Source organism: Lucilia sericata, unplaced genomic scaffold (assembly GCF_015586225.1).
Source record: "Lucilia sericata isolate MDLA Ls3-8-SP2 unplaced genomic scaffold, ASM1558622v1 Contig001527F_arrow, whole genome shotgun sequence".
NCBI classification, from domain to species: Eukaryota; Metazoa; Arthropoda; class Insecta; order Diptera; family Calliphoridae; genus Lucilia; species Lucilia sericata.
The window spans coordinates 82,586-108,630 of record NW_023995452.1 but is presented as its reverse complement, the minus strand read 5'-3'; the positions used below and the strand labels follow the sequence as shown (position 1 = coordinate 108,630).

Genomic DNA, 26,045 nt, shown 5'->3' with positions numbered 1-26,045 from the left:
AGAACAGAACTAGAACAGAACTAGAACAGAACTAGAACAGAACTAGAACAGAACTAGAACAGAACTAGAACAGAACTAGAACAGAACTAGAACAGAACTAGAACAGAACTAGAACAGAACTAGAACAGAACTAGAACAGAACTAGAACAGAACTAGAACAGAACTAGAACAGAACTAGAACAGAACTAGAACAGAACTAGAACAGAACTAGAACAGAACTAGAACAGAACTAGAACAGAACTAGAACAGAACTAGAAAACAGAACTAGAACAGAACTAGAACAGAACTAGAACAGAACTAGAACAGAACTAGAACAGAACTAGAACAGAACTAGAACTAGAACAGAACTAGAACAGAACTAGAACAGAACTAGAACAGAACTAGAACAGAACTAGAACAGAACTAGAACAGAACTAGAACAGAACTAGAACAGAACTAGAACAGAACTAGAACTGAACTAGAACAGAACTAGAACAGAACTAGAACAGAACTAGAACAGAACTAGAACAGAACTAGAACAGAACTAGAACAGAACTAGAACTTAGAACTAGAACAGAACTAGAACAGAACTAGACGAACTAGAACAGAACTAGAACCAGAACTAGACAGAACTAGAACAGAACTAGAACAGAAACTAGAACAGAAAACTTAAAAATGAACAGAACTAGAACAGAACTAGAACAGAAACTAGAACAGAACTAGAACAGAACTAGAACAGAACTAGAACAGAACTAGAAACAGAACTGGAACAGAACTAGAACAGAACTGGAACAGAACTAGACACAGAATTAGAAGAACTAAATGAACTAGAATTACAACTGAACTAGAAACTGCTTTAGAATTATAAAAAATTTGTCGCCTGCAGTTTTCTGCTTTTAATTACAGTAGTCCCTTAGACAACCAAGTGCCAAAGATTTTGTTTTTCCCAAACAAAATGGGACACACATTCGTATAAATAAACATTTGGAAGTACATATACATATAGTTCATGGAGCATCAAAAAAAATAGTATTGAGTGGGACACCATAGACACTTGCGTAGCACTTTGACAAAGTGCTGAAAAATTAAAACAGATATTTTTCAGAATATTTTGCTTTTTATAAGAAAAAAACAAGACATTTTTCTATAAATTCTCATTTTTTCGAAATGAAAAACATGTCTAAGTGTGCCGTACTTCAAATATCAACGGAAAAATGAAATCATCTTCGATAATTACACCGTTTAAGAATTTTTTGGACAAAATTATTTTTATGGGGAAATGTGAAAAATAAGAAATGACAAAGTTGGAATTTTTGGGGATTAATACAAAATAAATAATTAAAATTCCTGGGCTTTTAGAAAGTAATATGATTTTTGAAGGAGACTATTTAACAAAAAACAGTAACAGACTCAGCAATAAAGTTTAAGTTATTATAACATAAAAATAACTAAAAATAAAGGCAAAATGTGTAGTTCTAGTTCAGTTCTAGTTCAGTTTTTAGTTCAGTTCTAGCTTCAGTTCTAGTCAGTTCAGTTCTAGTTCTAGTTCAGTTATTCTAGTTCAGTTCAGTTTATAGTTCCGTTCAGTTCTAGTTTCAAGTTCTAGTTTCCTTCTAGTTCCGTTCTAGTTCAGTTCTAGTTCCAGTTCTAGTTCAGTTCTAAGTTCAGGTTCTAGTTCAAGTTCTAGTTTCAGTTCTAGTTCAGTTCTAGTTCAGTTCTAGTTCAGTTCTAGTTCAGTTCTAGTTCAGTTCTAGTTCAGTTCTAGTTCAGTTCTAGTTCAGTTCTAGTTCAGTTCTAGTTCAGTTCAGTTCTATTTCAGTTCTAATTCAGTTCAGTTCTAGTTCAGTTCTAGTTCAGTTCTAGTTCAGTTCTAGTTCAGTTCTAGTTCAGTTCTAGTTCAGTTCTAGTTCAGTTCAGTTCTAGTTCAGTTCTAGTTCAGTTCTAGTTCAGTTCAGTTCTAGTTCAGTTCAGTTCTAGTTCAGTTCTAGTTCAGTTCTAGTTCAGTTCTAGTTCAGTTCTAGTTCAGTTCTAGTTCAGTTCTAGTTCAGTTCTAGTTCAGTTCTAGTTCAGTTCTAGTTCAGTTCTAGTTCAGTTCTAGTTCAGTTCTAGTTCAGTTCTACTTCAGTTCTAGTTCAGTTCTAGTTCAGTTCTAGTTCAGTTCTAGTTCAGTTCTAGTTCAGTTCTAGTTCAGTTCTAGTTCAGTTCTAGTTTAATTCTAGTTCAGTTCTAGTTCAGTTCTAGTTCTAGTTCAGTTCTAGTTCAGTTCTAGTTCAGTTCTAGTTCAGTTCTAGTTCAGTTCTAGTTCAGTTCTAGTTCAGTTCTAGTTCAGTTCTAGTTCAGTTCTAGTTCAGTTCTAGTTCAGTTCTAGTTCAGTTCTAGTTCAGTTCTAGTTCAGTTCTAGTTCAGTTCTAGTTCAGTTCTAGTTCAGTTCTAGTTCAGTTCTAGTTCAGTTCTAATTCAGTTCTAGTTCAGTTCAAGTTCAGTTCTAGTTCAGTTCTAGTTCAGTTCTAGTTCAGTTCTAGTTCAGTTCTAGTTCAGTTCTAGTCCAGTTCTAGTTCAGTTCTAGTTCAGTTCTAGTTCAGTTCTAGTTCAGTTCTAGTCCAGTTCTAGTTCAGTTCTAGTTCAGTTCTAGTTCTGTTCTAGTTAGTTCTAGTTCAGTTCTAGTTCTGTTCTAGTTCAGTTCTAGTTCTGTTCTAGTTCAGTTCTAGTTCTGTTCTAGTTCAGTTCTAGTTCTGTTCTAGTTCAGTTCTAGTTCTGTTCTAGTTCTGTTCTAGTTCTGTTCTAGTTCTGTTCTAGTTCTGTTCTAGTTCAGTTCTAGTTCTGAATCTAGTTCTGTTCTAGTTCAGTTCTAGTGCTGTTCTAGTTCTGTTCTAGTTCTGTTCTAGTTCTGTTCTAGTTCTGTTCTAGTTCTGATCTAGTTCTGTTCTAGTTCTGTTCTAGTTCTGTTCAAGTTCTGTTCTAGTCTGTTCTAGTTCTGTTCTAGTTCTGTTCTAGTTCAGTTCTAGTTCTGTTCTAGTTCAGTTCTAGTTCTGTTCTAGATCTAGTTCTGTTCTAGTTCAGTTCTAGTTCAGTTCTAGTTCTGTTCTAGTTCAGTTCTAGTTCTGTTCTAGTTCTGTTCAGTTGTTCTAGTTCTGTTCTAGTTCTGTTCTAGTTCTGTTCTAGTTCTGTTCTAGTTCTGTTTCTGTTCTTTTCTAGTTCTGTTCTAGTTCTGTTCGAGTTTATTCTGTTCTAGTTCTGTTCTAGTTCTGTTCTAGTTCTGTTCTAGTTCTGTTCTAGTTCTGTTCTAGTTCTGTTCTAGTTCTGTTCTAGTTCTGTTCTAGTTCTGTTCTAGTTTGTTTTAGTTCTGTTCTAGTTGAGAAATCCAAAAATGTTGACTTAAAATTATGAATAAAAATCCTTATAGTTTTTAATAATAATTATTTATTTGTTTATTTAAAATAAAAATGTTAAAAAAAAAACTCTTAAATATTTTATAGTAGAAGCAACTATTTACTATAAAAAATTTAGCTATTTTATGTGAAAATGTAAAAATTTATAAAAATATTAAATACTTAAGTTAAAATCTTGTATATAAATTTTATATTTTATTTTTAATCTACTATAAAAAAAGAATAAATTTCTATATAAAAAAAAAACAAATATTTTGGCAATAAATTTGAGCATTAGATTTTCAAATATATTATTAAAAAAGACATAAATTATTGTTAGTTTTGTTACGTTTTTAATGAGTTAAAATAACTACATTTTTAAGGCAAATTGTTTATTTTATTGAGGATTATTTGAATAATATTCAAATTCCTTTATAAGTTTTGTTTTTTTTTTTTTTTAGTTAAGACACTGGTTGTTTCTTTTAAAAGTTATTTTCAAACAAATATTTTATAACAATTTATGTTAAAAATTTAATTTATATTGTTAATTACAATTTGATTGTCAAGTTATAGTGTATAATATTATGTTAAGGTTAAGTTTAATTAAATGTTTAATAATTTATAATAAAAAAATGAATAGCTACACAAATTTTTTTTAAAATATTAAAAATAATAATAAACAAATTATTTTGTTATTTAAAATTATAATTATAAATGAAATGCAAGAATCTGTTATTATTTAAATAAACACATTTACTTCCACAGTTTAAAATAACTTCTAATTAAAATTTGTAAATTATGTTTTAAAATAGTTTTTAAATTATAAAAAAGTTTAATAATTGAAAATTAAAATAAATGATATTTTATTAAATATCACTGGTTTTTTTTTTCTTAGAATGTTTTGGTGTTTTTTTCTTAATTGTTTTAAAACTTAAATTGCAATTTTTCATACTTATTGCATTTTTTTAATGTTTTTTCTTTCAAATTTTGTTAAAATCTAATTTAACAAGTTGAATTGTATTAGAATTGTTAATAAAATTATTGTTAATTTACTTGTTTAATTGAAATTTACACAATTAAAAGTAAAATACAAAAACCTTCTGATATAATTACTATAAAAACCTCTATTCCCTTATTAAAACAAAAACTTTTTTCAAAGCTTTAATATTTTTTTTATTTTTCTCCATCTTTTTTCCCTCATAACAAGTTTTTTGGCTAAAATTGTTAATGGAAAGCAATATTTTAATAAATAAAAGCTTTTTTAATAAGAAAGCTTTCTATAAATTTTTGAAAAAAAACTTTTTTACAAAAAAAAAACTTTTTAATGGATGTAGTAATAAGCATTTCTAAACATTTTGGAAAAAACTTTAAAAGTTTTAAATGTCAAAAAAAGCTTTTTAAGTTTTTCTATGAAAAAATCCTTTTTAGGCTTTTCTATGAAAAAAGCTTTTAATTTTCTTATGATAAAAGCTTTTCTTAAGCTTTTCTATGAAAAAAAGCTTTTTAAGCTTTTCTATTAAAAAGCTTTTTAAGCTTTTCTATGAAAAAAACTTTTTCAAGCTTTTCTATAAAAAAAGCTTTTTTAAGCTTTCTAAAAAGAAAGCTTTTCATTTTCTTATGATAAAAGCTTTTCTATGCAAAAGCTTTTTAAGCTCTTCTATGAAAAAAGATTTTTTAAGCTTTTCTATGAAAAAAGCTTTTAATTTTCTTATGATAAAAGCTTTTATATAAGAAACTTTTTTATGGATTTTATAAAGCTTTTTTATGAAAAGCCATAAGCTCTTCTTTGAAAAAAGCTTGTTCTTACAAAAATTCTATAATTTTTTGGATACATTTTTAAAAAGTTTTAACCAAAGCTTTTTTATGAAAAAAAGCTTTTTTAAGCTTTTCTATAAAAAAGTTTTTTATGATAAAAAAAAACTTAAAAAAAAAAAACATTTTTTTGGATACAATAAAGCTTTCAATTAAATTAAAAATGCTTTTTTATAAAATTTTTTGGACAAATTTTTAAAAAAGCTTTTCTATGAAAAAGCTTGTTAAGCTGTTATATCAAAAAAAGCTTTTTTAAGTTTTTCTATGAAAAGGGTTTTTTATGAAAAGATTTCTATAATTTTTTGGACAAATTTTCAAAAAGTTTTAAATTTAAAAAAAAAACTTTTTAAGCTCTTCTATGAAAAAGCTTTTTAACATTTTCTATGAAAAAGCTTTTCTATGAAATAAAGTTTTTTAAGCTTTTTTATGAAAAAAATACTTACAAAATAGAAAAACTTTTAAATGAAAAAAAGCTTTTTTAAGCTTTTGGATAAATAAGCTTATTAGGGCTATTGTATAAAGAAGCATTTTTAAGCTTTTGCATAAAAGAGCTTAAAAAAATTTGTTATAAAAAAGTTTAAAAGCTTTTTAAGCTTTTGTATAAAAAAGCTTTTTTTAGCTTTGTATAAAAAAGCTTTTTTAAGCTTTTGTATAAAAAAGCTTTTTTTAGCTTTTGTATAAAAAAGCTTTTTTAAGCTTTTGTATAAAAAAGCTTTTTTAGCTTTTGTATTAAAAAGCTTTTGTATAAAAAACCTTTTTTAAAGTTTTGTATAAAAGAGCTTAAAAAAGTTTAAAAGCTTTTTTTAGATTTTTTTTATCAAAAAGCTTTTTTAAGCTTTTGTATAAAAAGGCTTTTTTAGCTTTTTCATAAAAAAGCTTTTCTTAGCTCTTGTATAAAAAGCTTTTTCAAAAAATTTTGTTATGAATATTTTTTCTAAAACTCAAAAAATAAACTTTTAGCACTTTTGCTAAAAAGCTTTTTTGTATTTTTTTCCAAAAATGTTTAAAAAGTTTATTTTTTACCCTAAATTAACTTTCTAATTCTCACCATTATTATTTTCCTTTTGCCTAAACTTGGTGGAATATTTATAGAAATCAGACATTTCAAAAGGTTTGGTAACCTCTTTATAAGGTTGAAAAGTGGCTGGCTGAACCACAGTCATATTAACCGGGGATTCTATGCGTATATCAGGAGATAAGGCGGCTGCTAGGGGTGGGGTAGGGGTAGCAGACTGCACTAGATTTGTATTGGAAGTATTGACATATAAAGCAGAGGGAGGAATTCTGTTAGCAGCTGCAGGCTGTGCTGCTGCTGGCTGTATGGGAGCAGGCATATACTTATAAGCTGCAGAAGGTTGAGGTGATAATTCCAGATTATAAGCCTGGGATATAGAGGGTGTGGGTAGGATGGTGGGGGTGTTATTAGCATTAGCAAAATCTAATTGATTTAGATAAGAAGTAGATTGACTTAGTTTGTTGTGATGATGGGTGTTAGAGGGATTCTGTTGTTGTTGTGGAGGTTTACATTGAGCCGACGACATAGAATAGTGACGGGAGGTGTTTAAAGATTGTGAAGAAAGTTTGGAACGTGCTTGACTATTGTTATTATTAGAGGAAAAAGAGGAAGTAGAGCAAGCTTCCTCCTGAGAGGGAGTTTGCCTAATAACAGGACCATCTAAAGAAGATTCTAACCATTGTTTGGGTTTTATTTTTTTGTGCGAATCATTACTGTAGGTGGATATATCATCTAAAGGTTTAAATGGTTTAACTTGGGTAACATTGGGCGGTGGTATTAAGTTGGAATTTTGTGTTACTAATAAAGGAGGATTAGGCGGAGGAGGTGGTGGATTTAGGGCGGTATTATAGTACTGATTATTATTTAACATATCGCTAGATTGGGATTTAATTTCACACTGTGTGTTAGAGTTTACAGAGGGAGGCAAATTTGTTTGTGATCTCCATCTCATATTAGAGCCTACTGGGGCCAGTTCATAGTCTATAGTTTCCATGGACACATAGGAAGGAGCTAGCGATATAATATCTAAAGCCGGAGTAGCTCCCCTAGGTGCTAAGTTAGGGTGTGATGTTTGTGCACGATTTTTATCCCTGATGGATAAATGTTGTGGCGAATTAATGGGTGAAATGTATTCCTTAATATTTTGTGATGATTTTATAAAACCGGCACCATCATTATGGGAGACATGATGGGAAGTGGGTGATAAATAGTATTTATCACATTGTACAATAATGGGCTGTTGCTGCTGGGCCGGACGATGTAAAGTGGCCACATTATTGGAGTTTAAAGAGTATAAAGAAATATTGTCTATGGTTATTGTAGAGCCGGAGGGTGGTGTTAACAGGAGTTGTTGCTGTTGTGGCGCATGATTGTGGTGTAGAGTCTGCTGTTGGGCAATTTGTTTGTTTTGTATATAACGTCCATATTGAGGCTGCTGTTGTTGCTGGTGTGTCGGTGGCTGTGTTGCAAGTTGTTGGGTTTGTTGTGATGCTGCTGCGGTTGAATTCGTTTGTGGCTGCAGTGTGGTATAGTAAAACTTTTGGGTGGCATATTGTAAATGTGGCATTAATACCTGATGATGATCTACATGAGGCTTAAACAAATGCTGTTGAGGATGATGATAGTGTTGCTGTTGCTGCTGTTGTTGTTTATATAACAATTGTTGCTGTTGTTGCTCCAAATGCTGCTGCCTAATCATTTGCAAATTGGTAGAGGATTGTGCTGTAGTGCCGGCCACTGTGGCAGATCTTTTCTTTAAAGCAGCCTTCGCAGCATATTGCTGAGTAGCCTGGGCCGCCCCATGCATTACCACACCACCTCTAGTACCCTCTGAATGGGTAGAATGATTATCCTGTTGAGGATAATTATCATATTCTGAAGATCTATTAGAGATCTCCGATTGTCTGCGATGCATAACATTATTATTGTTATTTTGATGATTTTCTTTAGACGTTAAAGGCTTACGTCTTAAGATTGCCTCTTCCACATTAGATAAATGATTAGAACCCGTTCCACTAAGAGAGGAAACATTATCGCCATTATTATGTTATTTGTTTGTTGTGTAGTTTGTTCTTGTTTATATTGTACGGCTAGATTTTGTATGAAATCATTAAAATTCATATATTCAAAATTGCCATTTAATATTTGACTTTCTTGCTTTTGTAATTGTTGTAAAAGCCAACTTTTTCATTGAGCAATTGTTCCAGTTCTTGTTTCTTTGTTCCAAATTTTGTTTTTTCAATTTTGCTTCTGTATCCTGCATTTTGTTATTGTTATTAGGGCCGTTAGAGGAAGTTTCGTTTAAGTTATTATTATTATGCTGTTGCTGTTGTTGTTGTTGCTGCTGCTGCTGTGTATTACGTGTGGCATTATCCTCATCATCATTTAATAAACTACTAGCCATATTGTTTTGGAAATATTTAGAACTTGGCTTTTCATAAACAGACTTTAAATGCATGTGTTTGGGAAATTTCTATTTGAAAAGTTTTTAAGTTTAATGTGTAAAAAAATCTTTGAAATTTTTGTTTTTTATAATTCCCAGCTTTTTGTTTCCCATCCTTTTCTTATAAGTCTCTCTATGTTTTGGTCCCTAGAAATAAAATAATGTAAAGCATTTAAGCTTTTAGAGATTAATTTGTTTTTAAAAGTTGTTAGTTTTATATACATGCATTGTTTTATTGGTATTTTTTAAAAGTATTTTAAAGTAAACTAAAACCCTTAACCATTAAATTAAGAAAAAATAAACAAATTTTACCCATAACCTTAAAAATTTGTAACATAACCTCAAAGTTTATTTAATGATTTTGTTTTAGAGGCGTAAATACACAGCAGCAGGCAGTAATTAGTATCACAATCAAGTATTTTAAACAAAATACTTAAACTTTCAATTTAGTCCGAAACTCAAAAGATTTTTCAATGGTTTTAGCTAGATTACTTAGCAGCCGGCAGCAGTTATTATAATTTTTTTGAATCTTTACAAAAATCCTTAAATTTTTATTGTTTTTATCTATTTTTTTAAATTTTGAACAGTTTTATTCACAATTTTCACAATTTCGATGTTAAATTGCTTTTTAAGCCAATTTCAAAAGTTGCAGTTCCCGTGGTTCTTCGATTTTTATTCGGAAACCTTCAATTTAAGATTTAAGATGTCTACGTCTTGATCATTATGAATTTTAGTATAGTTATTGTATACTATAGTCTAGTCTATAGTCTAATACAAAGTCTAGTCTCTAGTCGAGTACATAGTCTAGAATATAGTCTAATCTACAGTCTAGTCTATAGTTTAGTAAACAGTCTAGTATATAATCTAATCTAAAGTCTAGTCTATAGTCTACAGTCTAGTCTATAGTGTAGTCTATATTCTTGTATATAGTTTTGTATATAGTTTTGTCTATAGTCTAGTCTACAGTTTAGACTACAATCTAGTCTAAAGTCAAGTATATTGTCAAGTCTATAGTCTAATCTATAGCCTAGTCTATAGTCTAATCTATAGTCTAGTCTATGGTCTAGTATATAGTCTAGTTTTTAGTGTAGTATATAGTCTAGTCCAAATAATTAAACAAAATGGAAATCCTGTTAATATTTGTTTAAAAAATTAAAGAATTACAATAGATTTCCTAAAAACAATTTACATTAAAAGCATTTTTTATATTTTAATCCAAAAAGTTTACAATTTATTAAAATATAAACATTTTATTTACATTTCCCAATTAAAAGCCAATTTTTACACATCTAAAACACTGTTCCTAGCAAAATGTAAATAAACCCCTATATAAAAACGTTTACCAACACTAAAAGAAAATGCTTATTGAAAGAAACGCAGATGAAGAAAAAACGCATTTTAATGAAAAGAAAATGCCATCACAACAAAGAAATCTTTTGAAAAAGAAAACTTAACTTAATAACTAAATATAAAAAACTAAACAAAAACTTACCTCTTATTAAAGAAATCCTTTTAAAACTTAAAGTAAAATTTAAATAATAATCAAGCCAGCTTGACCCATGATGACACCACCAACAACATAACAATTAAACAATTTACAGTTTTTTTAACACACACACTTAAACTTTTTTATGACATCATTAAAAAATGACAAAAATAAAAAACTTAATAAAATTATTTTAACTTTTATTATTAAATTTACTTTAACACCATATTTGTCAATTGTTTTGTTTATTTATTATTATTATTGCTTAAAAAAGGGTGTTCCTTTTTTGGTTAAATATTTATCTTGCTCTTTTTGTTCTTGTCATGTAATTAAATTTTACTCTTCTTTTTTTACGTGCTTTATTACAAAAAAGGGCAGCTGTTGTTTTTTACGAAAATTTTTCTTACTCCTGAAGAAGACATTTTTTTCTTTTACAATTTTTATGTTTTATTTTAGATATTTTTTTAAGTATTTTATATTATTTCTTTAAATTAAATAATAAATTTATAATTTTTATTAAATTCGTTGTAAATAAATTGTTATAAATAATTAAAATTATAAAAAACAACTAGCACTGCATTTTTCTTTACTAAGTTCGAGGAAAAAAATTAAACGAATGACAGCTGAAGAGAAAATCACAACAAAATGAAGCCATTGCAAGTGTTGGAAAGTGTTTTTGGGTAAAGACTAGTGTGGTAAAACTTTTGTTTTTGTAAATGTAAATAAAGATAACACAGTGTTGTAATTATTTAGTTTTTTTTTAGAAATTTTAAATAATTAACATAAAAAATTAATTAATTAAAAATATAAATTGATGTTATAATCTTGATTATTTAATATTTTATTGTCGATATTTGTTAGTAAATAGAGTTTTAGAAGATAATGTTTGTTAAAACTGCATTATTACAACCTGTATTATCAATAACAGTGAGAACAATTTAAATGTTATCAACAACAGTGTTATCATTAACTGTGTTATCATCAATTATTTGACATCATTAGAGGATATCTATAAACAATTGGAACTTTATCTATAATTTCTAACTTATAAAACCGATTTTACTAAAATTTCTCAATAATAGAGAAGATATATAATCAAATTGAATGTTTTCATTATTGATCCCATAAATCTTTCCAGAGCGGGTTTAGAAGCCCTCAAAGTGGAACACCTCTGGTATATAAACAATAGTATACGTTAACTTTTTTGTATTTCTAATTCAATTTGAACCATGGAGAAGATGGAATAGACATGTTATATATTAATTTAAAGGAAATTAGGTCTTCTGTTCAAAAATTAACAACTATTTTAATATAAATAATTTTAAAAGTAGCTATAGGCATTAAATGCAATAACGTTTGTGTTTAAAGAAACGAAACCGAAATTGGTGTGCAAATTTTGAACTGTAAGACACTTCTCCATAAATTTTTAATAAAACTTTTTAATCACACTAAAATTTTAACACTATTTACTACAATTTTACACTATTAAAACTTTGTAATAAAACTTAATAACTTTCCAATATTAAACTAAACTTTAACACTGTTCTCTGCCTCCGAGACTTCAGTTTCGTCCAAGTCCTCTGTAATTGAAAAGAAAAACAACATTTTTTAAATAAATTTAAAATATAAATAAAAAATCCCTTAATTTTTCACCTACGCTTGTTGCCGGGTATGCGTCTTAAACGTTCCTGCTCCACGGCTGCAAAATATTCTGCCTCCGCCTGTTCACAGGCACTTTTAAAGGGTGCTATATTAACTTTACCATTTAGCATGGTCATATCACCCTGATCCTGGCCCTGGTTTGTTTTAACCTTAAGTTTAATCTCACGAGATTTAGCTTCCAAGATTTTCTCCCGACGATTTTCACGTTCAAACATCTTTAAGAAAGTAAAATTAGAAAAAAAATTCTTATTATCATAAATATTTTAAACTTACTGCTGTTAATAAAGGCTTATCATTCTTATTAGAAGTCACCATATTCTCGGAAACTTCGATAAGAAATGTTGCTCCCAATTTACTGCCACAACTTACAAATTTACCATTTTCATTGGTGCGTACACAGTATAAAGGTTCATCACACACCTTAACCGTTAAAACGGGTTCATTTTGCTGTTGCAATAGATCCCAGGTATCCAAAACACCATCCATGCGGGTAATAAAGAATTGGGAGACCCTAAGAAATAAGTTTTTGTTAAAATTTTGTATGTTTCATAAAGTTTTCTTTAAAATTGACTTAGTATAACTCCAGGCTCCATCGGTTAACATGGCACTGCTACTTTTGGTCCAAATAATAGAACTTTCTCGACAATCTTCCGACCATATGCGCGCACACCAATCACCCACCGTTAGAAAGTTTTTAACAAAGGCCGGATTACGCATAATGGCATAAACTGGACCGAGATGGCACATCATCTGGAAAGTTAAAAACATAAATATTATTCACTAGCCGAATCCGAAAGTCCGGCTTATAGTCTATTCCATAATCCATTTTATAGTGAAAAATAGGTCTATATATATTGTAATATTTAACTTCTTACCCTTATTTGTATCTTCTCCAAAGGCGTTTTCCCCTTTCTATTACAGCCAAACAACATGCCCATTTCTGTGCCCGCCATAAATCGTGTGGGAATAGTAGTTTCATATTCCAATACCGAAACTCCATACGATCTTGATAAATCTTGTTCATCACTTTTAACCGGATCCATAAGTAAACGATCTAATGGCTCATTTAATTTGCGTGTATCCCACCATAAAACTTGGCCATCTGAACCACCGGAAAAGAATTCCGTACCACTTTTAGAATTATTCCAAAGAACCGAATTTACCGGTTCACGATGACACACTTCTCGCTCACTAATCATTACGGGATATTTGCCATGTCTGGTATCCCAAGCAGCCACCTGGCCATTATACATGCCACTAACCAAACTGGTAGGATCTTTTTGATTGTATTCCAAACAAACACAGGGTACTTTGGGTTCCAAAGTCAAATAGGGTTCATTGGGATTTTCTACTTCCCATATATAGGAATTGCATTTCTGTCCGGTTTTATCACCCTGAAATTTCATATCACAATGACTGACAGCCATTTTTATGCCACCATCCGGAGACCAGGACAAATGTGTTACCGGCACTTTTATAGGGTTAGGATCGCGATAAACATTAACCGTTCTCGAACGACAGGGTTCCGGTAAAGGAGCTGGCTCTAATTCATCAAAATAGTTTTCATAAATATTAACAGCATTATTTTGATAGATATACTGTTCCATGGGTTTACACAAATTCATCACTTGGGTTATATAATTCTCATCTTTTTCGATTTTTCTTTTATAGCGTACCGTCTGTTCGGGATCATGCATATTTATATCTTTGGGCCAACCGCCCTCATTATGGGTTATGCCCACATGTTTATAAGTGGCTCTCTCCGTATTGGCCACACTTAAAGACATTTGATTGGCATATTGGGTATCACGATCTACTGGATTTTTTAAGATATAATTTTTAACCAATTCACGATTGGAATTTTCCGTAAATATAACCTCATCCTTATTGCCAAAGGTAACCGGAGCACCAAAATAACGTCTTTCTTTTTATAGGTATAATCCATAATGGAAATTTGAAAATTTAACAACAATTTTGTTAAAACTTTAAAGAATTTAAAGTTTCTTCCAGCAATTTGTTTAATCAATATAGAAATTTTGTTTAGTGTAGCCCTTGACAACCGTTTAACATAAATTCTTAAATATGGCAACTCTTTCTTTTAAAATATCACAAAATAACGGTAAATTATCATTGTTTATATTAAATTCAATGTAAAGTTTGTTTTTCTTAATAAATATCAAAATTTTTACTTAATTTAAAATGTCTTTTAAACCCTCGCAAAATATTTCCGAATTAACGGTTAAAAAACTTAACGATTTACATGCCGAGGATGTGAATACTTTAATAGTGGCCTTGGTATTGAGCAAAACCGAACCCAATATATTTCTGGCCAAAAATGATACCCAATATAAGGGTGTCATGAATTTTACTTTGCGTGATTCCAAACATCATGTGGTCAATTGTAAATGTTGGGGTCCTCGGCAGAGAATAGAAGAATACAATGAAAAAATTCAAATAGGTGATATAGTGGATGTTATTTGTTGCAAAGTAAATAATATAAAAATTGAGGGTCCAAATTCTCTACAAGCTAGATATCAACCAGTGGCCACTTTACCCATAACCCTGGTCCTAAACGATGGTCAAGGTTTTATGGAAAAACATAATTATCATGATCTAGAAAACTATAAAGATGTTAAACAATTATGGCGCCTTTCGCATAAACCTTTATATTCTGTACTTAATCTGGCCGATGTTAAAAAATCTTTTCGTGATTCTCATGCCGTTGATATGCATATGGATTTTTTGGTTTTAGTAGGTTTACTAAGACCTTTGCGTGAGCTGAAGGCAGCTAAAGATGGCAAAGTGCGTCAATGTTTGGAACTTATAGTGTTTGATCAAAGTTTATCCAGTGGCTTAATATTAACCATTTGGCATCCGGATTGGATAGAAAGAGCTCGAAAATTGTGGCAGCCTTTAAAGACGGTCTTACATTTAATAGATATTAAAGTCAGCTATTCCGAATTCTATAAGAGTTGCATTTTAAGCTTTACTTCGAGAAGTTTAATCTATGAAAATCCTATGGGCCAGGAGACGCAAATGTTAATGGAATATGCTGAGTCTATGCCTAAGGCAGCATTCGAAATGTTTGCTCAGCAAAGTACGGATGCTTTGCCAAAAGGTAAGGGCAAAATTTAAAGCATAAACTAGGCTATTGAATGGACTATAGACTGGACTATAGAATAGACTATAGAATAAACTATAGTCTGGACTATAAATATACTATAGTCTGGACTAGAATATACTATAGTCTGGACTATAGAATAGACTACAGTCTGGACTATAGAATAGACTATAGTCTGGACTATAGAATAGACTATAGTCTGGACTACAGAATAGACTATAGTCTGGACTATAGAATAGACTATAGTCTGGAATATAGAATAGATTATAGTCTGGACTATAGATTAGACTATAGAATAGACTATAGTCTGGACTATAGAATAGACTATAGTCTGGACTATAGAATAGACTATAGTCTGGACTATAGTCTAGACTGTAGAATAGACTATAGTCTGAATTATAGAATAGACTATAATCTGGACTATAGAATAGACTATAGTCTGGACTATAGAATAGACTATAGTCTGGACTATAGAATAGACTATAGTCTGGACTATAGTATAGACCATAGTCTGGATTGTAGAATAGACTATAGTCTAGAATAGAATAGGCTATAGTCTTGACTATAGAATATACTATAGTCTGGACTATAGAATAGACTATAGAATAGACCATAGTCTGTACTATAGAATAGACTATAGTCTGGACTATAGAATAGACTATAGAATAGACTATAGTCTGGACTATAGAACAGACTATAGTCTGGACTATAGAACAGACTATAGTCTGGACTATAGAACAGACTATAGTCTGGACTATAGAACAGACTATATTCTGGACTATAGAACAGACTATATTCTGGACTATAGAATAGACTATAGTCTGGACTATAGAATAGACTATAGTCTGGACTATAGAATAGACTATAGTCTGGACTATAGAATAGACTATAGTCTGGACTATAGAATAGACTATAGTCTGGACTATAGAATAGACTATAGACTGGACTATAGAATAGACTATAGTCTGGACTATAGAATAGACTATAGTCTGGACTATAGAATAGACTATAGTCTGGACTATAGAATAGACTATAGATTAGACTATAGAATAGACTATAGTCTGGACTATAGAATAGACTATAGTCTGGACTATAGAATAGACTATAGTCTGGACTATAGAATAGACTATAGTCTGGACTATAGAATAGACTATAGTCTGGACTATAGTCTAGACTGTAGAATAGACTATAGTCTGAATTATAGAATAGACTATAATCTGGACTATAGAATAGACTATAGTCTGGACTATAGAATAGACTATAGTCTGGACTATAGAATAGACTATAGTCTGGACTATAGTATAGACCATAGTCTGGATTGTAGAATAGACTATAGTCTAGAATAGAATAGGCTATAGTCTTGACTATAGAATATACTATAGTCTGGACTATAGAATAGACTATAGAATAGACCATAGTCTGTACTATAGAATAGACTATAGTCTGGACTATAGAATAGACTATAGAATAGACTATAGTCTGGACTATAGAACAGACTATAGTCTGGACTATAGAACAGACTATAGTCTGGACTATAGAACAGACTATATTCTGGACTATAGAACAGACTATATTCTTGACTATAGAATAGACTATAGTCTGGACTATAGAATAGACTATAGTCTGGACTATAAAATATACTATAGTCTGGACTATAAAATATACTATAGTCTGGACTATAGTATAGACTATAGTCTGGACTATAGAATAGACTATAGTCTGGACTATAGAATAGACTATAGTCTGGACTATAGAATAGACTATAGTCTGGACTATAGAATAGACTATAGTCTGGACTATAGAATAGACTATAGTCTGGACTAAAGAATAGACTATAGTCTGGACTATAGAATAGACTATAGTCTGGACTATAGAATAGACTATAGTCTGGACTATAGAATAGACTATAGTCTGGACTATAGAATAGACTATAGTCTGGACTATAGAATAGACTATAGTCTGGACTATAAAATAGACTATAGTCTGAACTATAAAATAGACTATAGTCTGGACTATAGAATAGACTATAGTCTGAATTATAGAATAGACTATAGTCTGGACTACAGAATAGGCAATAGTCTGGACTATAGAATATACTATAGTCTGGACTATAGAATATACTATAGTCTGGACTATAGAATAGACCATAGTCTGGACTATAGAATAGACTATAGTCTGGACTATAGAATATACTATAGTCTGGACTATAGAATAGACTATAGACTGGACTATAGAATAGACTTTAGTCTGGACTATAGAATAGACTATAGTCTGGACTATATAATAGACTATAGTCTGGACTATAGAATAGACTATAGTCTGAATTATAGAATAGACTATAGTCTGGACTATCGAATAAACTATATTCAGGACTATATAGTTTACACTACAATTAAAGCTAATAATTCCTTCCCTTCCAGCTGATCAAATACAAACCATAATGACCGTACGACAAATTTATACCCGAGCAGAGGGTCAATTAAGTGATACAAACGATCAATTTACTGCCGTTTTATTTGCCATGATCACACACATGAATTTGGATCTACAAAGTTTTGTTTTAAGCAAAAAATGGTAAGAAATATTTAAGCAATCTTGAAAATAAAGAATCACTATTATCAAGTTCTCTATTCCAGCAAATCCTGTAGTCGGTTAATACCCTGGAATAAAACCCTTTGTCAAATGGAACAATGTCAAATGGCCTTTTCCATTAACTCTTCAGAAGAAAATTTTGAATATTTTTTCAATATAAATGTACATCTCAGTGATCAAACGGGTACGTTAGTGGAGGCCCGTTTAACTGATAAAACTGCTGAAAGTATTTTAAACCTAAATCCCACACAATATCGTTCGTTAAACGAAAAAGAATTGGATAAATTAAAATGGTCCTTCTTAATGAATCATTATGAAGTTAAACTTTTGATTAAGAAACCCAATATGTTAAGACGTAAATTGGTGGTTATAGTTATAGCTATGAGACCAATAGATATAGAAGAATTATCCAAATATATTTCAGCATTTTAAAGAAATGTTTAAAACAAATAAAAATTTAATTAAGTTATATATTAGTGGTATCTTTGTTTTCATCATTTATGTTTTCGTGGTCCTCAAATTGTGTATTTGTTATTTGTTGATCAAACTCGAATTCCGTTCTTTCCATAATGTATTGCCTATCTTGACGTTTCTTTTCCACTTTTATAACAAGATCTTGGAAATTGTTGAGGCCCTCTCTAAATTCTATATCAGAGGAAATAATACGTAAAAATTCTTCGGGATTATCGGGGTCAAGTGTTTCGTCGGCCGGTTGGCGTTGGGATTCTTCAAGAGTTTTCCTTTCGAGATCGGCTTCTGTAGTGCGTTTTTTCAATTTCATTTCTTCGACTCGTCCCTCTAAGAGTTTGCAGCGTAATTGTTCTCGTTCAAACATCTAGATCGTAGACGTTTGGAGAAAAGAGAAACATATTGAAGTTAATGTGGTCTATAGTCTAGTGTATAGATTAGTCTAAATTATATATAGTATAGTCTATAGTCTAGTCTATAGTCTAGTCTATAGTCTAGTCTATAGTCTAGTCTATAGTCTAGTCTATAGTCTAGTCTATAGTCTAGTCTATAGTCTAGTCTATAGTCTAGTCTATAGTCTAGTCTATAGTCTAGTCTATAGTCTAGTCTATAGTCTAGTCTATAGTCTAGTCTATAGTCTAGTCTATAGTCTAGTCTATAGTCTAGTCTATAGTCTAGTCTATAGTCTAGTCTATAGTCTAGTCTATAGTCTAGTCTATAGTCTAGTCTATAGTCTAGTCTATAGTCTAGTCTATAGTCTAGTCTATAGTCTAGTCTATAGTCTAGTCTATAGTCTAGTCTATAGTCTAGTCTATAGTCTAGTCTATATTCTAGTCTATAGTCTAGTCTATAGTCTAGTCTATAGTCTAGTCTATAGTCTATCTAGTCTAGTCTATAGTCTAGTCTATAGTCTAGTCTATAGTCTAGTCTATAGTCTAGTCTATAGTCTAGTCTATAGTCTAGTCTATAGTCTAGTCTATAGTCTAGTCTATAGTCTAGTCTATAGTCTAGTCTATAGTCTAGTCTATAGTCTAGTCTATAGTCTAGTCTATAGTCTAGTCTATAGTCTAGTCTATAGTCTAGTCTAGTCTATAGTCTAGTCTAGTCTATAGTCTAGTCTAGTCTATAGTCTAGTCTAGTCTATAGTCTAGTCTAGTCTATAGTCTAGTCTATAGTCTAGTCTAGTCTATAGTCTAGTCTAGTCTATAGTCTAGTCTATAGTCTAGTCTATAGTCTAGTCTATAGTCTAGTCTAGTCTAGTCTATAGTCTAGTCTATAGTCTAGTCTATAGTCTAGTCTATAGTCTAGTCTATAGTCTAGTCTATAGTCTAGTCTATAGTCTAGTCTATAGTCTAGTCTATAGTCTAGTCTATAGTCTAGTCTATAGTCTAGTCTATAGTCTAGTCTATAGTCTAGTCTATAGTCTAGTCTATAGTCTAGTCTATAGTCTAGTCTATAGTCTAGTCTATAGTCTAGTCTATAGTCTAGTCTATAGTCTAGTCTATAGTCTAGTCTATAGTCTAGTCTATAGTCTAGTCTATAGTCTAGTCTATAGTCTAGTCTATAGTCTAGTCTATAGTCTAGTCTATAGTCTAGTCTATAGTCTAGTCTATAGCCTAGTCTATAGTCTAGTCTATAGTCTAGTCTATAGTCTAGTCTAGCCTAGTCTATAGCCTAGTCTATAGTCTAGTCTATAGTCTAGTCTATAGTCTAGTCTATAGTCTAGTCTATAGTCTAGTCTATAGTCTAGTCTAGTCTATAATCTAGTCTATAGTCTAGTCTATAGTCTAGTCTATAGTATAGTCTATAGTATAGTCTATAGTCTAGTCTATAGTCTAGTCTATAGTCTAGTCTATAGTCTGGTCTATAGTCTAGTCTATAGTCTAGTCTATAGTCTAGTCTATAGTCTAGTCTATAGTCTACTCTATTGTCTAGTCTATTGTCTAGTCTATAGTCTAGTCTATAGTCCAGTCTAGTCTATAGTCCAGTCTAGTCGATAGTATATAGTCTTGTCTATTGTCTAGTCTATAGTCTTGCAAAGCAGATCAAGATCTAACCCTCTCTACTTACCGCCGCTATCAAAGCCTTATCCTTACTCGTGCTATGCTTCAAAGCTGCATCCAACTCCAATAACTGAACATCACCATTGGCCAAACATACTGCCAGATATTCACCATCACTTCTAAATTTCGCATGCATAATAGGGCTTGAAAACTTCAAGGAAAATATGGGTCTACGTTGATGCAGCAATAAATCCCAGAAATCCAATTCTCCACTCATATCACCCGTAACAAAGAGGGAACAACGCATGGTGCTCCAAGTGCCACAGAGTATTTGACTTTTCTTTTTCATCAACAAAGTAGTGGGTGAGCCCTTGCATTCCTCCGCCCAAACTTTAACGCACCAATCCCCAGTTATCAGGAAATTTTTAACAAAAAATGGATTCCTCTCAATAGTTCTAATGGGTCCACAAAATATACGATAATTTCCAGCCGCCCAAGTTTCCATGGGAGTCATACCTTTACGATTGCCCACAAAAATGCTGCCCATATCACTACCCGCTATAAAACGTACCGGTATAGTGTATTCAAATTCCAATACCGTTACACCCTGAGCACGATCTCGCGATTGTTCATCTGTCATTACAGGATCTAATAGAATTTCCTGCAAAGGAATATCTAAATCACGACCATCCCAATATTTTACAGAACCATCATAGGAACCAGTGTAAAATTCTGTATTGGTTTTAGAATGAACCCAACAAACGGCCGGTACAGCTTCCCGATGAGCGGCCTCTAAAGGGCAAATGCTTACAGGCATATCGCCAGTACGGGCATCCCAAACACAAACTTTACCCGACCATAATCCACCCGCCAACCAATTCTCATCTTTGGGACAGAAATAGGTCTTCAAAACTACCTCATGGCAATTGAACACCACCATAGGTTTAAGAGGATTTTCCAAATCCCATATATAGAAATTATTAAAAGTACTTTCCTTTTTCTCCTTCCCCTCTTCTCCTGCCTCCTCTCTCTTGAGAGGTATATTAGTGTGTAATACTAGAAATCTTCTGATATCACTAGGGGCCCAATCTATTACACTTATAGGTCTTGGCAAAGCCACTACCGGATCATGAAATATATTCTTTTGTCTCGCCTCAAATAGCTCCTTGATATCTTCACACAGCTCACCAGACAAATCGGTAAAAAATTCTTGATATATATTTATAGTATTATTTATTTCCACCATATCCGTGGATTGAGCTATCAAATTGGTCACCTGACTACCCCAGTTATCCTCACGTTCAATCTTTTTCCTATGCCTTAGCGTAGACTCCTCATCATTAAGATTAACCTCTTTGGGCCAGCCGCCCTCGTAATGATACATGCCATGTTCAGCAAAGGCTACATTTTCCGTGACCATTACACTTAAAGCTTTCTGATCACTTAACTGGGTGGCGGTATTTACCGGATTACGTAGTATATAATGCAGACGTAATCTTTGACTGGGATGTATACTCAACATTGCTTGGGTGCGATCACTAAACATGCATTGTCTACCGAAACGTCTTCGCTCTCGTGAGTAAATAAATTGATTTGTCATATGCATGTTGGGGGAAGAGCTTTAGAGAAATCGGTTAGAAATTCGTGAGTCTGCTTCAAATATTTTTATTATTTTCTAAGTTTTTTTTACAAAATGTCTATGTCAAGTTTTAGCTAGAAATAAAGGAAAATGATGAACTACATAAAGAGTTTCGATCGAAGTTAAAAAAACTCTTCTTTGATTCAAATACTCCGAACATAAGAACATATATAAGTCCGGAATATAAAATAGACTAAAATTTGGACAGTAAAATAAACTACGGACCGTAAAATATACTATAATATGTACTATGGAATAGAATAGACTTTAGTCTGGACTATAGAATATTATAGTCTACACTATAGAATAGACTATAGTCTGGACTATAGAGCAAACTATAGTCTGGACTATAGAATAGACTATAGAATAGACTATAGTCTGGACTATAGAATAGACTATAGTCTGGACTATAGAATAGACTATAGTCTGGACTATAGAATAGACTATAGTCTGGACTATAGAATAGACTATAGTCTGGACTATAGAATAGACTATAGTCTGGACTATAGAATAGACTATAGTCTGGACTATAGAATAAACTACATATAGTCTGGACTATAGAATAGACTATAGTCTGAACTATAGAATGGACTATAGCCTGGACTATAGAATAGACTATAGTCTGGACTATAGACTAGAATATAGTCTGAGCTATAGAATAAACTATAGTCTGGACTATAGAATAAACTATACTGTGGACTATAGACTACACTATAGTCTGGACCATAGAATAGACTATAGTCTGGACTATAGAATAGACTATAGTCTGGACTATAGAATAGACTATAGTCTGGACTATAGAATAGACTATAGTCTGGACTATAGAATAGACTATAGTCTGGACTATAGAATAGACTATAGTCTGGACTATATAATAGACTATAGTCTGGACTATAGAATAGACTATAGTCTGGACTATATAATAGACTATAGTCTGGACTATAGAATAGACTATAGTCTTGTCTATAGAATAGACTATAGTCTGGACTATAGAATAGACTATAGTGTGGACTATAGAATACACTATAGTCTGGACTATAGAATACACTATAGTCTGGATTATAGAATACACTATAGTCTGGTCTATAGAATAGACTATAGTCTGGTCTATAGAATAGACTATAGTCTGAACTATAGAATAGACTATAGTCTGGACTATAGAATAGACTATAGTCTGGACTATAGAATAGACTTTAGTCTGGACTATAGAATAGACTATAGTGTGGACTATAGAATAGACTATAGTGTGGACTATAGAATATACTATAGTGTGGACTATAGAATACACTATAGTCTGGACTATAGAATATACTTTAGTCTGGACTATAGAATAGACCATAGTCTGGACTATAGAATAGACTATAGTCTGGACTATAGAATAGACTATAGTCTGGACTATAGAATAGACTATAGTCTGGACTATAGAATAGACTATAGTCTGGACTATAGAATAGACTATAGTCTGGACAATGGAATAGACTATAGTCTGGACTATAGAATAGACTATAGGTTGACTACAGAATAGACTATAGTCTGGACTACAGAATAGACTATAGGCTGTACTATAGAATAGACTATAGTCTGGACTATAGAATAGACTATAGGCTGTACTATAGAATAGACTATAGTCTGGACTATAGAATAGACTATAGTCTGGACTATAGAATAGACTATAGTCTGGACTATAGAATAGACTATAGTCTGGACTATAGAATAGACTATAGTCTGGACTATAGAATAGACTATAGTCTGGACTATAGAATAGACTATAGTCTGGACTATAGAATAGCCTATAATCCGGACTATAGTCTGGACTATAGAATAGACTATAGTCTGGGCTATAGAATAGACTATAGTCCGGACTATAGTCTGGACTATAGAATAGACTATAGTCTGAACTATAGTCTGAACTATAGAATAGACTATAGTCTGAACTATAGTCTGAACTACAGAATAGACTATAGTTTGGACTATAGAATAGACTATAGTCTAGACTATAGAATAGGCTATAGTCTGGACTATAGAATAGACTATTGTCTGGACTATAGATCAGACTATAGTCTGTACTATAAAATAGACTATAGTGTGGACTATAGAACAGACCATAGTCTGGACTATAGAATAGACTATGGTCTGGACTATAGTCTTACTATGGAATATACTATAGATGCAAACACATTTAGGGTCCCACTAAATAAAACCATTTTTCAAATGATTCTCATAACTATATTAGATCATTTTATTTTTCAATATATTTTCATTTTTTTTTTTTATTATTATTTCGTATAACTAATAGATCCATAAATACTATGTATATATAATATTTTGTTATATATATTTATAATTCTCTGATTTAGATTAAACATTAAATTATTAGTTTAGATTTCTTGTATTTTAAAAGCCAGTTCTATAAAGAGATATCGTCTATATATGTATATTTTTTATTTCTGTTTTTGATAGCACAGTTAAAATACAGTATTATAACTAAAATCCAAAGTTTTGGAAAACGAGTAAATAATACTGTTTTAGTTTTTTTGTTTTATTTTAACAGAATTTAATTTAATTAGATTTTTCTTTCAGTTTTAGGTTTTAGTATCTTAAAGAGGCGTAAACTACAAGTATTTTTAGTGATTTTTTTAAAAATAGTTGATTTTTTAAACTTTTTACTCTTTATTTAAAAATTCAGCACAAAATATTAGAAATTTATATCTTTTTATCTATAAATATTACTGGTATATATTTTGTTTGTGTTGTTTTTGTTGAATTTTTAATATAGTTTAACATTAGAGGCTTAAAAGTTAACTAGCTCCTGTTTTTGTTTAACATCTTTTCTTTTTCTTCTTTATCATTATATTTCTTAGTAATTTCTTTGAGTTTCAAACTGGTCGGGGTGTTTTTTTGGTTTTCTTTATCTTTATATATTATCAATACTTATTGCTAAAACATTCACATTTTTTTTTTTCAAGATTAACATCACATATTTTTTTCGGATAGTGAAAGAAAGTCGTAGGATTTCGAAAATATTTTAAAACAAAAGATTAGAATAAGACTCCAATTTGGACTATATCTGGACTATAGAATAGACTTTAGTCTGGACTATAGAAAATACTATAGTCTGGACTATAGAATCTGCACTATAGAATAGGCTATAGTCTGCACTATAGAATAGACTATAGTCTGCACTATAGAATAGACTATAGTCTGCACTAAAGAATAGACTATAGTCTGCACTATAGAATAGACTATAGTCTGCACTATAGAATAGACTATAGTCTGGACTATAGAATAGACTATAGTCTGGACTATAAAATAGACTATAGTCTGGACTATAGAATAGACTATAGTCTGGACTATAAAATAGACTATAGTCTGCACTATAGAATAGACTATAGTCTGCACTATAGAATAGACTATAGTCTGCACTATAGAATAGACTATAGTCTGGACTATAGAATTGACTATAGTCTGGACTATAGAATTGACTATAGTCTGGACTATAGAATTGACTATAGTCTGGACTATAGAATTGACTATAGTCTGGACTATAGAATTGTCTATAGTCTGGACTATAGAATAGAGTATAGTCTGGACTATAGAATAGACTATAGTCTATACTATAGAATAGACTTTAGTCTGGACTATAGAATAGACTATAGTCTGGACTATAGAATAAACTATAGTCTGTACTATAAAATAGACTATAGTCTGGACTATAGAATTCACTATAGTCTGGACTATAGAATTGACTGTAGTCTGGACTATAGAATAGAGTATAGTCTGGACTATAGAATAGACTATAGCCTGGCCTATAGAATAGACTACAGTACGAACTATAGAATAGACTATAGTCTGGAATATAGAATAGACTTTAGTCTGGACTATAGAATAGACTATAGTCCGAACTATAGAATAGACTATAGTCTGGATTATAGAATAGTCTATAGTCTGGATTATAGAATAGACTATAGTCTGGACTATAGAATAGACTATAGTCTGGACTATAGAACAGACTATAGTCTGGACTATAAAATAGACTTTAGTCTGGACTATAGAATAGACTATATTCCGAACTATAGAATATACTATAGTCTGGACTATAGAACATACTATAGTCTGGACTATAGAATAGACTTTAGTCTGGACTATAGAATAGACTATAGTCCGAACTATAGAATATACTATAGTCTGGACTATAGAATAGACTATAGTCGGGACTGTAGAATAGACTATAGTCTCAACTATAGAATAGACTATAGTCTCAAATATAGAACAGACTATAGCCTCAACTATAGAACAGACTATAGCCTAGACTATTGAATAGACTATAGTCTGGACTATAGAATGGACTACAGTCTGGATTATAGAGTAGACTATAGTCTGGACTACGGAATAGACTTTAGTCTGGACTATAGTCTGGATTATAGAATAGACTAATAGTTTGGATTATAGAATAGACT

At 31.2% G+C, this 26,045-nt stretch overlaps 4 protein-coding genes across 4 annotated transcripts; 1 reads left to right on the top strand and 3 right to left on the bottom strand.

Annotated features, from left to right (window-relative positions):
* Positions 1 to 6,172: 6,172 nt before the first annotated feature.
* On the bottom strand, positions 6,173 to 10,715 carry LOC119611764 (integrator complex subunit 3 homolog). Its single transcript, XM_037967453.1, is given in 5 exon segments — positions 6,173 to 8,193; positions 8,226 to 8,357; positions 8,360 to 8,386; positions 8,389 to 8,764; positions 10,110 to 10,715. Coding segments are annotated over 4 exon segments (2,400 nt in total). The 5' UTR covers positions 8,633 to 8,764; positions 10,110 to 10,715; the 3' UTR covers positions 6,173 to 6,196.
* Positions 10,716 to 11,577: 862 nt separating this feature from the next.
* On the bottom strand, positions 11,578 to 13,710 carry LOC119611763 (dynein intermediate chain 3, ciliary-like). The gene is given in 6 exon segments (XM_037967452.1): positions 11,578 to 11,683; positions 11,757 to 11,980; positions 12,039 to 12,276; positions 12,337 to 12,515; positions 12,641 to 13,695; positions 13,698 to 13,710. Coding segments are annotated over 6 exon segments (1,728 nt in total). The 3' UTR covers positions 11,578 to 11,664.
* A 184-nt stretch (positions 13,711 to 13,894) lies between these two features.
* LOC119611767 (protein hold'em-like) lies at positions 13,895 to 17,929 on the top strand. The gene is made up of 3 exons (XM_037967456.1): positions 13,895 to 14,883; positions 17,307 to 17,460; positions 17,523 to 17,929. Exons 1-3 carry the CDS (start codon positions 13,965 to 13,967, stop codon positions 17,908 to 17,910), a joined length of 1,461 nt encoding a protein of 486 aa, XP_037823384.1. The 5' UTR covers positions 13,895 to 13,964; the 3' UTR covers positions 17,911 to 17,929.
* On the bottom strand, positions 17,880 to 21,683 carry LOC119611766 (dynein intermediate chain 3, ciliary-like). Its single transcript, XM_037967455.1, has 2 exons — positions 20,017 to 21,683; positions 17,880 to 18,313 (listed from the first exon to the last, which is right to left on the bottom strand). Exons 1-2 carry the CDS (start codon positions 21,553 to 21,555, stop codon positions 17,945 to 17,947), a joined length of 1,908 nt encoding a protein of 635 aa, XP_037823383.1. The 5' UTR covers positions 21,556 to 21,683; the 3' UTR covers positions 17,880 to 17,944.
* Positions 21,684 to 26,045: the final 4,362 nt, after the last annotated feature.